The 16,964-nt window shown below is 45.4% G+C and overlaps 1 protein-coding gene across 1 annotated transcript in view; it reads right to left on the bottom strand.

The window, feature by feature from the left end:
• Window positions 1-2,277: 2,277 nt before the first annotated feature.
• The window catches only part of LOC109895236 (furin-1-like), a 91,101-nt gene continuing 76,414 nt past the window's right edge, over window positions 2,278-16,964 (bottom strand). The window contains exons 9-16 of the mRNA XM_031831016.1: window positions 15,944-16,156; window positions 14,553-14,653; window positions 13,609-13,712; window positions 13,183-13,300; window positions 11,599-11,778; window positions 11,400-11,522; window positions 10,287-10,438; window positions 2,278-6,156 (exon numbers count right to left, since the gene is read on the bottom strand). Of these exons, the coding sequence (XP_031686876.1) occupies window positions 5,543-6,156; window positions 10,287-10,438; window positions 11,400-11,522; window positions 11,599-11,778; window positions 13,183-13,300; window positions 13,609-13,712; window positions 14,553-14,653; window positions 15,944-16,156 (1,605 nt within the window). The 3' untranslated portion in view covers window positions 2,278-5,542. The remainder of the gene's footprint in view (window positions 6,157-10,286; window positions 10,439-11,399; window positions 11,523-11,598; window positions 11,779-13,182; window positions 13,301-13,608; window positions 13,713-14,552; window positions 14,654-15,943; window positions 16,157-16,964) is intronic.

The raw sequence follows: 16,964 nt of genomic DNA, 5'->3' as shown, positions 1-16,964 counted from the left end.
GTTAACAAAATTAAGGAAATTTCCTTTAAAATTATTCATAAATATTATCCTGCCAACCACTATATGAAGAAGTTTAAGGAAAACATCAACTCAAATTGCTCCTTTTGTAATGACCACCCAGAAACAGTTGTGCATCTTTTTTGGCATTGTATGCATGTAAGAAAACTGTGGCAAGACATCAGTAGGTTTATAATTGAACACATTTATGAAGATTTTACACTATTGTGGAGAGATGTACTGTTTGGATTCTTTACATACAATAGAAATAAGCGGAATCATTTTTATGTAATTAATTTCATTATTCTTTTGGCCAAATTTCATATACACAAATGTAAATTTACAAACAGAAAACCACATTTTCGTACCCTACAAAAAGAAATTGAACTGTATTTTAAGACGGTTAAATGCTCTACTAACAAAAAAGCTGTTAGAATTGTAAGTATATGCATGTCCCTTAAGGTCCTTGTGTAATTGTAATGTGATATTGTACCCCCTAGCTCGATTGTCTATTATTTGTAATCTATGTATGCTTGTGTTCCCTCATGTGCTTTATGTATTGATTTGTTGTTAATTAAAAAAAATAAAAAAATAAAAATAAAAAAATAAAAAATAAAAAAAAGCTGCAGTCAATATTGTACAAATTAACAGTGTGGTTAATGTTAGGTTTAAAATCATATTTTATGACTGTGGCAATTAGTGACCACTCTGCATAGCTGCCCCCAGAACAAGATTCATGACGAAAAACGTTAACCTGTGCCTCTTAAGGGGAAAGTATTCCAGAAGTAACTGAATGTACGTTACTGAGTTTGGGTAACTTTGGCCAAAAGTTACGTTACTGATTACAATTTGTACAACCAAAAAAAGAAACGTCCTCTCACTGTCAACTGCGTTTATTTTCAGCAAACTTAACATGTGTAAATATTTGTATGAACATAAGATTCAACAACAGACAAACTGAACAAAGTTCCACAGACGTGACTAACAGAAATGGAATTATGTGTCCCTGAACAAAGGGGTGGTCAAAATCAAAAGTAACAGTATCTGGCATTGTCATGCTGGAGGACCATGTCAGAATGAGCCTGCAGGAAGGGTACCACATGAGGGATGAGGATGTTTTCCCTGTAACGCACAGCGTTGAGATTGACACACCGCCCCAGACCATGACGGATCCTCCACCTCCAAATCGATCCCGTTCCAGAGTACAGGCTTCAGTGTAACACTCATTCCTTCGACGATAAACGCAAATCCGACCATCACTCCTGGTGAGACAAAACCGCAACTCGTCAATGAACAGCAATTTTTGACAGTCCTGTCTGGTCCAGCGACGGTGGGTTTGTGCCCATAGGCGACATTGTTGCCGGTGATGTCTGGTGAGGACCTGCCTTACAACAGGCCTACAAGCCCTCAGTCAAGCCTCTCTCAGCCTATTGCGCACAGTCTGAGCACTGATGGGAATGATTGTGCGTTCCTGGTGTAACTCGGGCAGTTGTTGTCATCCTGTACCCGTCCTACAGGTGTGATGTTCAGATATACCGATCCTGTGCAGGTGTTGTTACACGTGGTCTGCCACTGCGAGGACGATCAGCTGTCCGTCCTGTCTCCCTGTAGCACTGTCTTAGGCGTCTCACAGTACCGACATTGCAATTTATTGCCCTAGCCACACCTGCAGTCCTCATGCCTCCTTGCAGCATGCCTAATGCACGTTCACGCAGATGAGTAGGGACCCTGGGCATCTTTCTTTTGGTGTTTTTCCCCCCAGAGTCAGTAGAAAGGCCTCTTCAGTGTCCTAAGTTCACAACTGTGACCTTAATGGCCTACCGTCTGTAAACTGTTAGTGTCTTAACGTTCCACAGGTGCATGTTCATTACTTGTTTATGGTTCATTGAAGCATGGGAAACCGTGTTTAAACCCTTTACAATGAAGATCTATGAAGTTATTTGGATTTTTACAAATTATAGACAGCAAAAATAGAAACGTCTCTTCAGGACCCTGAGTTTAGTAATTAACGGATTATGTTAAGAAAGTAACCTACCCAACCCTGGTGTGATACACAGTACTGCGGATGTAAGAAACAGTTATACTTTTACTTTCATTTACCACAATTGTCCAACTCCTGTAGAGCTATCCTTTGACTCTATATATGAACTGTCATTGTACTGGAGCACAGCACTCAGGTGAAATAAAGTACTCTACTCAATTAAATCTAGCTGGACAGAAGATATTGATTCTTGAAATACAGCCAACCATTAATCACATAGAAAAGCACATGACAAATCCTCAAGTTTGCATAGATCTTTATTTTTTTATAGAATCTATCAATTAAATAAAAAGGACAAATTTAACAAGAGCAAAAAAAAAATCTTTAAATTACATGAAAATTACACTGCACCATATATAGTACAAAAATAGGCCTTATTTTAGAGTTCTGTCCCATCTAAGGTAGTCATTCTTTTACATTATTCATAGGTCACTGTTTCTGTAAGGTATAATATGTAGCCCCAGGCCAAAGACTTGATAAGGAGAGGTGGACAGAGCTGGATGGTCCGTATGTCCAGAGCTCTGTTTAACTCTCATGAGTGTGTTTCTTCTGTAGTTATTACACACACACACACACACACACACCACACACAGCCTCATTCAGCCCTTTAGTGTATGGGGATGGGATACATTCTTAATCTGCCCTCTCCACATCCAACCCTGCATCTCAGCATACAGAATGTCTCTGCTCCACCACCGTCACCAAGCAGGGGGTGGAGAGGGAAAGGTCTCTGCATTAAAAAGCAGGAATAACAGAAAGAGTTTAAAAAAAAAAGATTTAAAAGAAAAGACAGTCATCTGAATTGAATCAATGCATATAGAAAACCTCAGATTGCGTCATCTCCCTAACTCAGGCTCAGCAATCTGAAGCAGAACTGTACACAACTCTAAATTGCCCTGTCTTTGGTAATGCCAGAAACTCTGCTGCAGTCAGATGTAGTATTGAGGCTGCAATGCAAAGGGCGCAACCTCCTCCCCAGCAGCTGTCCGTTTCCTTAGACATACTGTTATAATGCAATAGAGATTTCCACATTCAGGAGTGACCAACTTAGATGAAACGAATGTAAGTGGGGGGGAAGTACGTTGGGACATACAAATGATTGCCTCAGCCAACTATAATTCTGGTAGGAAGAAAAATCTCTTAGGATTTATCCGTTACTTCTTAATTTTAAGGGAAAAAACTATCATTAATGACAGCATTACTGCACCTTACATCAGCCAGGGCTAAATGGCATACTATTCCACACTATTGTAATAATTACATATTTTGCTCAAAGTTGGCCGTCATTACTTTGCATTCAGAGGATAGCAACTCCCCAATCTGTGTATTGAAGATTAAGTCTTCCTCAGCAATGTTTATAATTACATAAGATTTAAAGCACAGGGATCCCCCCCTACCACCTTAAAAATAATCCTGAAAACAATATATTCAGAGGGCATAAATCAGGATATATTAATTTACATTTAAATTGTGCCAAGACAGAGTAGGGGAGGAGAGAGAGAAATAACAGAGTGAGAATGCAGCCCTACAGCCCTGGTACTGTAGATAAAGATATTTCAGTCTTATTATTACTGTAGAAGTGTAAATCAGTGAAAGCAAAACTCCTACGGTTCAAAAGAAATATCCTTCTCTGAAAAGCTTTCACCTTTGACCTATATAATCCTTCATCATTGCTATGGAACACATATACTCTGCTGCCGTTGCTGTGTGATCCGAGTGAGGACGGGATGAGCAGCTGCATCAATCTTTTATGCATGTTGTCACTATGACAACTCCTCTCAGCGAAGCCCCCTATTATCTGCTGGAAATGAAAAATAACTTCAACATAAAAGAAGAAAAAAAGATGGATGGATCCAATATTTGTCCAATGGATGAATTAATGAGGTACAGAAGATTGTAGAAGGAAGATATGCAGCCAAAAATTCACTTAAGTTTTTCAATAAATACACAGTTTGAATAGAAAAAAAATACTTCCTTGGAACACATCTGAGCTGTAGTGTCATTCAGGATATAATTCATTGGCAAGTATATGAAACAGATTATCTGTAGTTTGCATCGACACCCCTGATGACGACTGGAGGGCGAGTGGAGAGAAGCAGTGATAAGTCTTATAGAGAGATAAGATGTTAAAAGAAGTTTGCTTATTATAGCCAACCTCAGTTCTTTGAAATAGGCAGTTCTTTAAAGAACAGCAGACAGGGAAACTACATAGGCCAACCAGTATCATAACTCAGCTGACAAACACAACCACATCCTTAGTATTCCTAATGTGGTCATTCCTTCCTTTTGCTCAACTGGACAGCTGCTCACACACTTGGCCGGCACACACTCAGACACACAAAAACACATAAGACCAACATAGTGCAAAGTGTGTGTGATGAACAGCATTAAAAGAGCAGCAGAGTAGAGAGAGTAGAGTGCCCTGTCTGGTAATCATGGCCAGACTGTGTTATTCTCTCTCTCTCTCCTCTGCAGTGAGTAAAACCCTTCTCTCTACCACACACTCCTCTCACTACCTGTATAGCTGCTCAGAGAAACCCTTGTGTTAAAAGTCACTTCTACTGTACTGAGCCCCATCCACAATACATCTCACTAACACGCTCACACTCAGAAGCTGAGCAATTAAAAGAGTTAAGTGGAAAGCCAATTTTATTAGTCCTAGGTACTTCTTTCCTTGGGAATGGGGTTTTAATCATAGAGGCAATATTATTTTGGTCAAAATTCTGAGGCCCAGTAAAGTGTGGCGGCCTAGCTAGGTGAACTGCTGACCTATCTTTGGAGATCTGGCAGCGAGCGAGCAAGCGAGCACTCGCGCGCCCCCCCATATGCTGGGGGTAGAGTGAGCGTTGCTAGTCTCATGGACTCAAAGCCTTGTATCCAGCCAGAGCTGAGAGAGAGAGAGAGTCATACTGCAGCATGGACACTCCGCAGCTCTGGGAGGGCCTGGGGCTGATTCACCAAAACCGTGGGACTTTGACGACTCCACTGTGGCTTCTCAGAACCTGACCCTACCCCGATCTTACTGTCCACTCAACACACACAGTGTACCCCCAATTTACAATCTCATCTGGCTACTGCACTGGAACCGAAGAAGGAAAAAAAGGGAGAGAGCAAACAATAATGGTTTGTTTCTTGTGACAGGGAAACCCTGGAGCCGTCCGGGAAATGGGCTGTGTTCAGAAAACACTCTGTCTGATGGTGATTGAGGGCGAAAGGGCACAGAGAGACAGTTTAATAGAAAAGCACCCGAGTGTGAAGCGAGCGCCGAGCGCGCCCAGGCCATCCCTGTTCCACGTGACTCCAGTCTCCCATCACGTCACCCACTACAGAGTGGAACACTAAACCTGGGGAATGAAACCCGATGAGAGGAAGAACGAGGGAGTGAAACAGGGAAAGAGAAACCAGAGGAGGGGAACATGAGGAGGACAGGGAGCCCGGAATTAGACGACTCAGAGTGATTGGGGGAGAGGCTGTAGAAAGAAGGAATTTGAAGACAGGAGGGGGTTAAAGAGCACTTTGTGTTTTGATAAAGGCAGTCTTCTCATTGTGGACGTCAAACTCATCATTGTCGGAGTCAGTGTTCACCCCCTCGTCGCCCCACACTGTAGGGATACCGCGGTACGACACCATTCTGCTGCTGCCCCCCAGGCCGAAGCCCCCCCTCAGGCCTGAGCCGGCCTCCTCCAGTGAGGGCAGTTTGGCCAGGACTCCAGATCTCAACTGCAGCAGAACGAACACCCCAGCGAAGGTGGCCATGATGATCATGCAGCTGAGCACGGCGATGGTGACGGGCAGGCGGGAGCTGAGCTCTGGGCGGGGACCGGTGTTGCCCTGGCCCACCATGAAGTTCCCGGGGGACTCCCTCTGGATCTGGTTGAGGTGCAGGCAGGTGCTGGACACAGGGTCCAGGTGGCTGTGAGGGGGGCAGGAGAGGCAGGCGCTGGGGCTGAGGCCGCTGCAGGTCAGGCAGGGGGGTTGGCAGGGCAGGCAGGAGGGGACTGAGGCTGGATCCACAGAGTTCCCCATGGTGTAACTGAGGAGCTGGGAGCCTGCGGTGTAGCCGGCTGGACAGCCCCTCACACAGCCCTGCTGGAAGAGGTAGTAGCCACCATTGCACTCTACATACAAGGAGACAAGAGGAGAAAGACATATTTTAGTACTGCTGGTGTTCAAATTCTTCATTTAACGCGGTTAGTGCACAACCACCGGTAATAAATGGATATAGTTCACACAAAGCTTCAAATATGTGAACTGTATTTGAATAGTCTGCCACGACAATCATGCAGCACATTACGCATCGCCTCATTCTGGGGCATTAAAATCATGAGCCTGTGAATGTGCCCTCAACTTAAGCTGCATAATGTTGATGTAGCTTCTGCTAGAATGAACAGTTTCCTGCCGCAAACTGTTTGGAGTGTGAATGTGTTGATGAGCTGTGCAGATTGTGTGCCGAGACAAATGCAACGCGTGTAAATCCCTCATCTATCTGAGGAGAAATGCACTGTAGCATATCTATGCCCTGAGCCGTGCTTTGCCAACCCAGTTGGAAATAATATCGCAGATATATGGACTTTCTAATAAGCTCTGAAGCATCTATCTGTACTAAGTCTGCACATCCATGTGAACAGTTTGGCAGTGGCATTAGTGTGTTATCACTGCAGCACCCTGTAACTCCTTATCTCCCCCAATGATTTGGAAAGCTAATCTCACACACACAGCTACTGAGGCTCCACACCTCCCCTCCGCATCCACCCAAGGCGCATTCCCTCCAGCCTACACGGTCAGACAGGCCATTACCCCAATCTAATTACTAGGTTCATAATCAGTTGTCATTCCCTCCCTGTTGAAAGAGTTGAAGTGGGTGGGAGAGAAAGGAAGGATCAAATGAAAGGGGACAGCAGGAAGGAAGAGAGAGGAAGAGGGTGGGAGTAGTGACAGAGTTTTGAGGGAGAAGGGGTTGATGACAGAGGAAGGAAGAGAGAGGAAGGGGGTGGGAGTAGTGACAGAGTGTTGAGGGAGAAGGGGTTGATGACAGAGGAAGGAAGAGAGGAAGGGGGTGGGAGTAGTGACAGAGTGTTGAGGGAGAAGAGGTTGATGACAGAGGCAAGAGGAAGGAAGAGTGTTGAGGGAGAAGGGGTTGATGACAGAGGCAAGAGGAAGGAAGGGGGTGGGAGTAGTGACAGAGTGTTGAGGGAGAAGGGGTTGATGACAGAGGCAAGAGGAAGGAAGAGAGAGGAAGGGGGTGGGAGTAGTGACAGAGTGTTGAGGGAGGAGGGGTTGATGACAGAGGAAGGAGAGGAAGGAAGAGAGGAAGAGGGTGGGAGTAGTGACAGAGTGTTGAGGGAGAAGGGGTTGATGACAGAGGCAAGAGGGAGGAAGAGGGTGGGAGTAGTGACAGAGTGTTGAGGGAGGAGGGGTTGATGACAGAGGACAGAGGGAGAAGGGGTTGATGACAGAGGCAAGAGGGAGGAAGAGAGAGGAAGAGGGTGGGAGTAGTGACAGAGTGTTGAGGGAGAAGGGGTTGATGACAGAGGAAGGAGAGGGAGGAAGAGGAAGGGAGTAGTGACAGAGTGTTATGGGAGAAGGGGTTGATGACAGAGGCAAGAGGGAACAGTAGGGACTAAATTCCAACAAATGATACAGTATGTCTACAGGGCTGGTCTGGCTGCACTAATAAGAGTTGTCATCTACTAACTGGCTGAATGTGTTGATCACAGCCAGGCCCGGTCCTGGCCGTTCTGCTTTCCCACCCTCCTCCTATACCCCCACAAAACTAGAATAGTCTTATTAATTAAGTATTTTCCAGACGTTGAAGTGAGGCTCATTTTAGGTTCTGAATGAAAGGTGAAAATACATATTTTCCAGACGTTTAAAATACAAATTTTCCAGATGTTGAAATCAGGTATAATTTCAGTTCTTAATGAAAGGTAAAAAATACTTAATTTATAGCCAGCCGTCTATGTTTGGACCAAATTTTTACATTTGTTAGGACCCCCCCCCCCGTTTTTCTCCCCAATTTCGTGGTATCCAATTGGTAGTTAGTCTTGTCTCATCGCTGAAAATCCCGTACGGACTCGGGAGAGGCGAATTTCGAGAGCCGTGCGCCCTGCGAAACACAACCCAACCAAGCCACACTGCTTCTTGACACAATGCCCATTTAACCCGGAAGCCAGACGCACCAATGTGTCAGAGGAAACACTGTGCACCATGTCAACGTGCACTACGCCCGGCCCGCCACAGGTGTCGCTAGTACGCGTTGAGACAAGGACATCCATGCCGGCCAAACCCTCCCTAACCCGGACGACGCTGGGGCAATTATGGGTCTCCCAGTCACGGCCGGCTGCGACAGAGCCTGGATTCAAACCCCGAATCTTTAGTGGCACAACTAGCACTGCGATGCCGTGCCATAGACCACTGCACCACTCGGGAGGCCCAAACCAAATATAGACGTCTATAATTGGTTCAGATTTGGTCCGGACCAAAAATCTACATCCGTGGGCGTGGAAATCAACAAAAAAAAAGACTGGTCCGGACAGGACCAAAAAAAGACACCCAATTGATGTCGGTGTCAGTCGGTGGGGTGTAGCCTACAGTGTCGGCCTGTGGTAGCACTACTGTTCCTAAAACAGGCCGTTGCATTTGCTTTATTAGTCCTGATTCCCATGACTAAGTTACCCAACTTTATCAGGAGTTATCCTGGGCCTATTTCCAATGAGAGTCAATGTGTTAACACAACGGCAAATGCAGAAGTATTTTATTTTTCACTATGATCAGCTCGTCAAATGTACGGATACAAACTTGAAACCAATGTAACCCACTGGTTGTCCATTCCATAATGTCATTTTTATTGTTTTACCTGTCCTGTTTTTAGGATTGTTTTCGGGCAGAAGTGTGTGTTGGAGGTGTGTCTTAGTTTAGCTCGGAAAATGCAGTCCTCGCTAATCTGCCCCCATGTTTACTTTATCGCAGTAGATGTCTCTGAGGACGAGCTGATCAACAAACTCAACCATCCAGAGTTCTTGCTTCACAAACTACACCTATGCCATTACGCCACTCACTATCTGATACAGTATACCAACAAGTGTTAAATTGTGATACCCAGGGGATCCTGCAGGGGTCAGACTGTTCCTGTCTCTCCCAGTCTTATTCTAGGGCAGTGGTCTCCAAACTCTAGCATGAATGCTACTTTAAAAAAATGTAAACATGTCACAACCTACTCTTTTTTTTATAGCTTTCAAATAGGCACATTATTTTATTCTCCTCTACCATGGAACTCTTCCCCGGATCCTTAGTGAACAAGATTTGTGCTTTCTGTCAATATACCCAGGTAATATAATGGTTAATGAGCAGTATTTGTCATGACAGGCCCATCAAATTTCATTTTGTATTTTCTGAATTCACTTCTCGCAGTTTAAATTGTATTTTTTACTCTCAATATAACAATTATTCATAATGAAAACAACTAAAATGGTGTCCATGTCAATGCTTAAACCACATCAGAAGACAAGTATTGATGTCTATAGAACATGGCAGAGTTTGCAAAGCAATGGCCACCCAATTGATACAAATAATCATGATATAGCCTAGTTCTGTGAGGTTAAATGTTTGTTCACATTTAATTGAGAAGGTTTATGGGGAAAGTCCTGTCTACCCACAAGATGCCGGCTATCATCAGACAAACACGCGCAAAAAAAACATTGCCGGAATTTAATTGCCAGATATTGTGTTACAGTCGGATTTTTAAGTCAGTGGCTAACCAGGGGTGGGATAATGTCAATGTGCCTTTGATTAGATAGTAGCCGGGAGGGAGCCTTATGTTTACAACAGTTTGTGATGGAACACATGAAAAAATGCATGTACTTTCAGAATTCATTGGCAAGCTTATCATAGGTGGGCTGTGAGCTGCTGGTAGCTCACGATCTACCTGTTGGAGACTCCTGCTCTAGGGTTTAACCTATACAAGCCATACACTTTTGATATGAGAGCCAGTGTTTAATCTCTCCGGTCTTACCTGTACAGTGTGCAGTGTAAATGTACCTGTTCATTAAATTTAGGCTTAGGGTAGGGGTAGGCAACTGAAGCCTGCAGAGCCACAGTGGGGCAGACTTTTGATCCATTAGAAATGAGGTGCATTTGTGGTGTGCCGGAACAAAAGCCTGGGCACACCACAGCTCTTCGAGACCCTAGTTGCCTAACCCTAGGTACAGAATGTACATTCTCTTACAGTAACCAACAGTAACATTCTTACCAATGCAGATCTGCTGTAGGTCAAAAGTCTTACAGCTGCCGTTACTGGACTGAGAGAGGTCCTTGGCTGTGGAGCTGGGAGAGTCTGAGCCTGTACCATACAGCACCAGGGTGAACTGAGTCAGAGTGCCTAGAGAGAGGGAGGGAGAGAGAGTGTTACACATAAGCAACAACAGCACAGATCTCCAAGCCACCGTCTAGGCCAGCAAGGCTTTGGCACTCTTCAGGGTGGGTTCTGTAATTGCAGCTCTTCTATCCTGCTCTTTTTATATTCTTGGATTTCCTGGATGGAATGACAGGAAAATATTCCTAGAAGTAAAGCATTAAATGTATAAGTATACATAAGTATACATTCTGGTGTTTCTCTATAGACCTGTTAGTTCAGAACAACACTTCCCGGGAGAGCCATTTATATGACGAGCCCTTTGAGAGGGTCTACAGCCAGAGGGAGGGAGGGAGGGAAAGCGACAAAAAGAAAACAAAATGAAAGAGCAAGAGAGGACTACAAATAAACCCCAAAAAGATTGTCTGAGAGGGCCTGGATGGGCCTTAGGTCATAGTTATTCTGGATCAGCCTGGGCCAGACAGCAGGGCCCTCCACTCCCCTGCTTGATTTACTCTCCCTGGTTTAATGAAGCTGATTTAGAGGTGGGTGTGTGGAGCGAGAGAGAGACTGCCTGACAGTTTGTATAAAGGGGATCAAAAGGAAAGCTCTCCAGGCACAGACACTGCTGCCCTGCGTATAAAACACTCCCTGTTAACAGTCTGGAAGCATCTCACACACACACACAATCATCAACACATGAATGACGTAGATGCACACATGCACTGACGCACACTATGAAATTAACAAATTCATTAACACATAAATCAAGCACTTACTGCACATACACGCACTCTCTCACACGCAGTACATCAATGAATCAAACACATATGATGCACAGATAAATGCAAATACAAGCATACATCCCGTCACACACACATTCTTTCAGTGACACTGCTAGTCAGATATGGCTGCACTAACAGAAACCCTGTCACACTCTTTCTCTGAGCTCCCAGACAATGTTCCAGACATCACAATAGCTAATAAGGTAGTAAATGAGAGGTGTCTTATTAGTCACTGGCCCCTGCCACGTTTACCATCTCCAGGGTCCACTCCCCCCGTGGGTCCTCGTCCCAGGAGTGTGTGGTCATGAAAGCCCAGTCATTAAAGCCCTCTGATGAGTAGTCATGAGGCCTGCAGAGGAGAGACAGTAAGTATGTAATACACTGTGTGTGTGTGTGTGTATGTGTGTGTGTGTGTGTGTGTGTACCTGGGAGCGAGCAGTGTGGAGCGGGTGCCCTGTGGGCTGGTCAGGTAGATGCCCAGGTTGCCCCTGCGGTTGTAGGAGAGGGTGAGCTGGGCCTGGGCATGTTCTAGGGAGCTCACATGGTTGGCTGTCCCAACACAGCCGTCCACTGTCTTTGTGATCAGCAGGTGGCTCCCAATGTTCCTGACACACAGATAAACAGCACATCAGCATATATGACCAAATACATACATTACACAAAGACAGCATAGTGATTGAAGAGGCTCGTGTTCTCATGTTGCTGGCTTTTGGTGTCTGAGGAAGATGTCACAGCTGGGAGTGAGCATGTGACAGCATCTGTGTACGTGGATATAATTGTTCTGAGTGTGTGAGTGATGCTGCATGAGTGTGTGACTGTCGCTCTGGACTAGTGTGTGAGAGAAGTATGTGTGTGAGTGAGAGTCTGCTGAAGGCACAGGGTTTGCGGCCTTGAAACAGGATTAGCAGCTCAGGTCCTGCAGCAGCCCTGTCCTCTACAGGAGAAAAGTACCAGGCTCCCCCGACTCCCCCCAATCCGCTTAGCAGCTTACACACATCCACTACAACTGAACCCAGAGGAGGAGAGAGAGGAGGGCATGAGGCTTTAGAAAAGCCGTGGCGTCCAGCTAATAGAAAATACGGGCCGTAATCGATGAACTGGGTGTAAAAACATACCGCTTCCTCCTAATTAAATCCCTTAAAATGTTAGGATCTAATCCGCAGAAGTCAGAGAGAGTGAAGGAGAAGCAACACCTCTTGCACTGTACAATGCACACTGCACAAACACCATGCCACAGGCTCCAGTGGTAGGCTGTGATCTGGGGACCAGTACAGAGACGATACAACAGGGCTGGGAACCTGTCAGCTACAGTATGTAGCAGAGGCAGGGTTAAATTGGGAGAGAGAAAGTGTGAAGGGAATAGATAGAGAGAGGAAGAGATAGAAGGAGCACAAGACAGAGGGAAAGAGAATGAGAGAGGAAAAGAGAGCAAGAGCAAAGGAGTGAGAGAGTGAAAGAGTAAAATATCGACAGAGGTTTAGAGACAGCCAGGACAGCGTGGAGAACATGGAAGCAGAGAGAGACTCATCTGTAAGTGATTATTTCCCTTATTAAACATGCTCCCTCAGGTTCAAAATATCATCACCCTAGCACACACACACAAGAACCCAGCAGAGCCTATCAATGGGCCCCCGGTGCCATGCTCAGAATCTAAACATGACGTGCAGTCACACTGAGGTATGACAGTTTGGTCCCACATGTGCACCTCTCACACCTACAGGCCATCACACAGCAGCGCTCATCACCTCCACAGCCGACCCACCCCAAGATGTGAGACACTCTCACACACACAATCTGAAGCATCCTATTCTAATAAGGATCACATAGGTTTATTATATGTTAATCACCAGGTAGGTTAACTGTACTATACCCAAAACCAATGTAATCCCTATGAAGCTAGTACTGATGCTCCTGCCAGCCAAACAGTGGTATTACAGGTAGAGTTGGTAGAGCTGTGTGTGTGTGTGTGTGTGTGTGTGTGTGTGTGTGTGTGTGTGTGTGTAGCTCACCTGGGCTCTGCCACCATGGACAGCACACATTTTTTCTGGGGCCCAACGTTGGTCCAGTTCTCAGCCAGAGCCACGATCGCACTGGCATCAAGCAGACCATACCCATATGAGTGGCTCACTGAGAGAGATCGACAGAGAGAGAGAAGGAAAGAGAGAAATCGATAGACTGCTGAAAGGCTACTTCATCACGATTCCAGTTCCAACTCAATAAGGGCCTCTTCACTATTAGATTATTGCATGTACCCTGCTGTGTGCCCAGTAAAACCTCTCCCTGAACTTTGGAGCCATGGCCTTCTGTAATTTCTTAATGTAGGCAACTTTAAATCAATTGATGTAAATACAATATAGATCAGTCTCCATTGTGTAACTGGCAGGGCACGGGAGTGATGGTCAACCGAGCTCAGCTAATGGGACGCCTCGCTGTACCTTTTCGGCCGACCCCATTGGTATTCCAGTCGTTGGTGAGGAGGTGAGCGGGATGAGAGGTCCTCACAACCAAGTGCTGCATGTCCCGCCATGTCAGGTTTTTACTGCACACACACACAACAACCATACCTTTCATCAATATAGAAGATTCCAGATCTGAAATACACTTAACATGATTATGAAGACAGTAAAACATGCAACAACATATCCTACTGTACCACAATGCATAGCAACAAATTGCAAAGGAAATGGCATTAGGTGCCCAAGTGCACTAGAAGAGTTGAACATCAGGCTTAATGTTACTGCATTGAAAAGATAAAAAGAGACCAGAGATCCCTCTGTCCCACTCTCCTCTGTTCTCCGTATAAAACCCTGTGTTACTGCAGTACCACCCAACAGAGCAACAGTAAAAGCCTACAGTAAAACAGAGTTCGATAGTGTATAGTACCCCAGCGAAACATTGAGTTTAAACCTCATCAGTTCTCTTTTACTGAAAGGTCAGCTTTGACTGAAGGGAAAGTCAAAGTCCTGCAGTACAGTCAGACACTTTTAATGGACAGGGAACTACAGAGGTTTTGGTCACAAGTGCCCTGTTCCCAAATCAGACTACAGTACTGAGCTGATGACACGTTCATAGCAGAATGATAGGAGATAAGACTCATCTATTCTGATCCACAATACATTATTACAAGACAGTTGCCTTCCCCCAAGAGTTTGTTGTTCTTCTGAGACATCTGTGTGTGTGTGTGTGTGTGTGTGTGTGTGTGTGTGTGTGTGCGTGCGTGCGTGTGTGCTCAGACAGCAAATATTTGTGAACAGGCAATAAAAAACACAAAGGCGGGAGAGAAGCAGACAGAGAGAAAAATAGGAACAAGCAAGGGGACATTGAGACAAACAGTCAGAGACACAGATCGAGAGACAGACAGGTGATAAGAGTTGCTCACTTGGCTTCCAGTGCAAGGGCGATGATCCCAGCAGCCAGTGGAGCCGAGGCGGAGGTTCCCGTGTGGGTGTCAGTACACTTCTGTCTGAGGTCCGTTGTCACCTGACAGGAAGAGAGTTTGTAGTTAGATATGGTGCTGCACATACCGGGCCGAAATGTTAACAACTATTATATGGGCAAATAAAGAACTTTCTATTGAAACAATCAGTAGGAGTGTAAGTTATACACTAAAAAAATCATATTCTACTCAGCCCCATCTACTTATGTATCAACACATGGTTAACATGATTAATCATGAATGTGGAAACACACCAATTCATTAATCATGTGTGTACAGCATGCCTCATAGCAAGAGGTTGGGATGAACATCCATTATACAGTATTGTACTGTAATCTCTCCTAGTGAAAGGCTCTCCATCCTCCACCTCGTGTGTGTGTGTGTGTGTGTGTGTGTGTGTGTGTGTGTGTGTGTGTGTGTGTGTGTGTGTGTGTGTAAGGGTGAGACATGGAGATGGGATTTTAACGTTTTACAGTTCTTCATTCAAATGGGCCTCAGAGGGCGGGTGGGAAAGAGTGCAAAGAGCAAGAGTTTATGAAGAGAGAGAAAAGAAGGAAAGCGGGAAAGAGAGTGTCACTGCAGGCCATGGCTGTCTGAGGCAGGCCAGTGAGAACTGACTCAGTTATTCCTCCAGACTGAACACACACAACCTGCTTTGAAGAACCAAACAGTCCAATAAGCATTTGGCTTAGATTCTATATGACTGGAAGAAGGAGCACTAAAACCAATAGGAACACCGACGAATAAGTGCAACAGCATACAGGCTAACTAGGACATCCAGAAACGCTCAAACCTCTAGAGTACAGCTAGATAGTATGTACTAGTGCTTTGGCTCCGGATTCAACCATCTGAGATACTCTAAGGATCCCAGGAGCCAAGTCAACCTGGTTCTATACATCAACACCCTGGCTATACATCAAAAGTTTCCATCCATTCTTACATCTCACTGAAGCACACACATACACATCATTCCCCTGACTAATATGCTGTAAAATAGACTTCCTCCTCTTCAAAGCTCAGTGGAAGCTGTGTGATCTCCCATTGCAGTTAGCAACATAATACCACTGAGGCCCTGGAACCACAGAGCACAAGACTCTCACAGGACAGGAGCCCCGACTCACACACTCCTCCACACACACCACCACTCAGTTTAATGTTTTCTGACATGCCCATATTCAGACTGTACAGACAAACGTTTCCCTCACTCCTCATGATGCTCACACTGGGAGTGAATGAGTGTGTTCAGTATGTTAATTAATCAAAATCAGTGTTCCCCGCTCCGTTTGCCACTGTAAGTGTATGTGTGTACGTGAGCACGTGTCTACTGAACTCACTATCTGTTTCTCGTTGAGGTTGCCAGAGCTGTAGGTTGTGGCAAGGGTGGAGGAGCAGGCCTCGCTGTACCAGGGCACGTTGCCGTTCTGGGTGGAGCTGCTGATGGACAGGGTGTAGATGCTGTTGGTGTAGCCGTCACAGTTACAGCTGTCCTTCTCACGCCCGCCGTTCCCTGATGCCCACACAAAGATGGAGCCCAGGCCCCCACGACCCTAGAGGGAGAGGGACAGACAGAACAGACCAATAACAAACTTAGACAACCACTTCTAGACAGGCCTTTCTGACGTACATGACCACATGCATATGTATCTTGGTGTGGCGCAGCTAATGAAAGAGGGGAACACAGTGTCATTCAATCTAAATTAGATTCCCATTGATCCTACAGCACAACTATTTCCAGGGTCCATCTTTGAAAGGCCTGCCACAGCTCATCCATACATCACAGGACCGTGTGATCACTCAGACGCTTTGAATCCAAAGACCTTTAATGTACCACGGCCGCAATACAAGACAACAGGGACCGGACCGTATGTCAACAAACCCTGAGCAATAAATCATCTGTGCTATTCAGCATTCAAAGTGAATAAATATCAAAGTCCCACAGAATGCTCCATTGTGCTGGGTGGTGCAGCCTCCACTGACCATCACACGCAACCATCATGAACAGTGTAAACAACAGACTGGAGCTACTGATGATGCCATGGCTCCCTATAGAATAGTGTGTTTACATGCCATTTGCTTTTTATTTGACAGGCCTGTAATAAATGGAGGCAGGGCACCAGTAATGGCCCTCAGATGGGGTTTGCCCCATAAGGTCTGATGGTTCATTGTCTGAATGGCCGGTTGGCCCTGGCTCGGCTCTATGCTTTATGACTGGCTCTCTCACACCCTCTTACACTTAGAACTGGGATCAGATGGATGCAGGCTCCCATGTGTACACTAAAGAGAGCCTGGCATATGGCCCCTATACGTCTGCAGTCGGGATGCTTACTGTTCCCTCCACTCACACATCCAAATACT

Source organism: Oncorhynchus kisutch, linkage group LG8 (assembly GCF_002021735.2).
Source record: "Oncorhynchus kisutch isolate 150728-3 linkage group LG8, Okis_V2, whole genome shotgun sequence".
NCBI lineage: Eukaryota > Metazoa > Chordata > Actinopteri > Salmoniformes > Salmonidae > Oncorhynchus > Oncorhynchus kisutch.
This window is presented reverse-complemented; position numbering and strand designations above follow the sequence as displayed.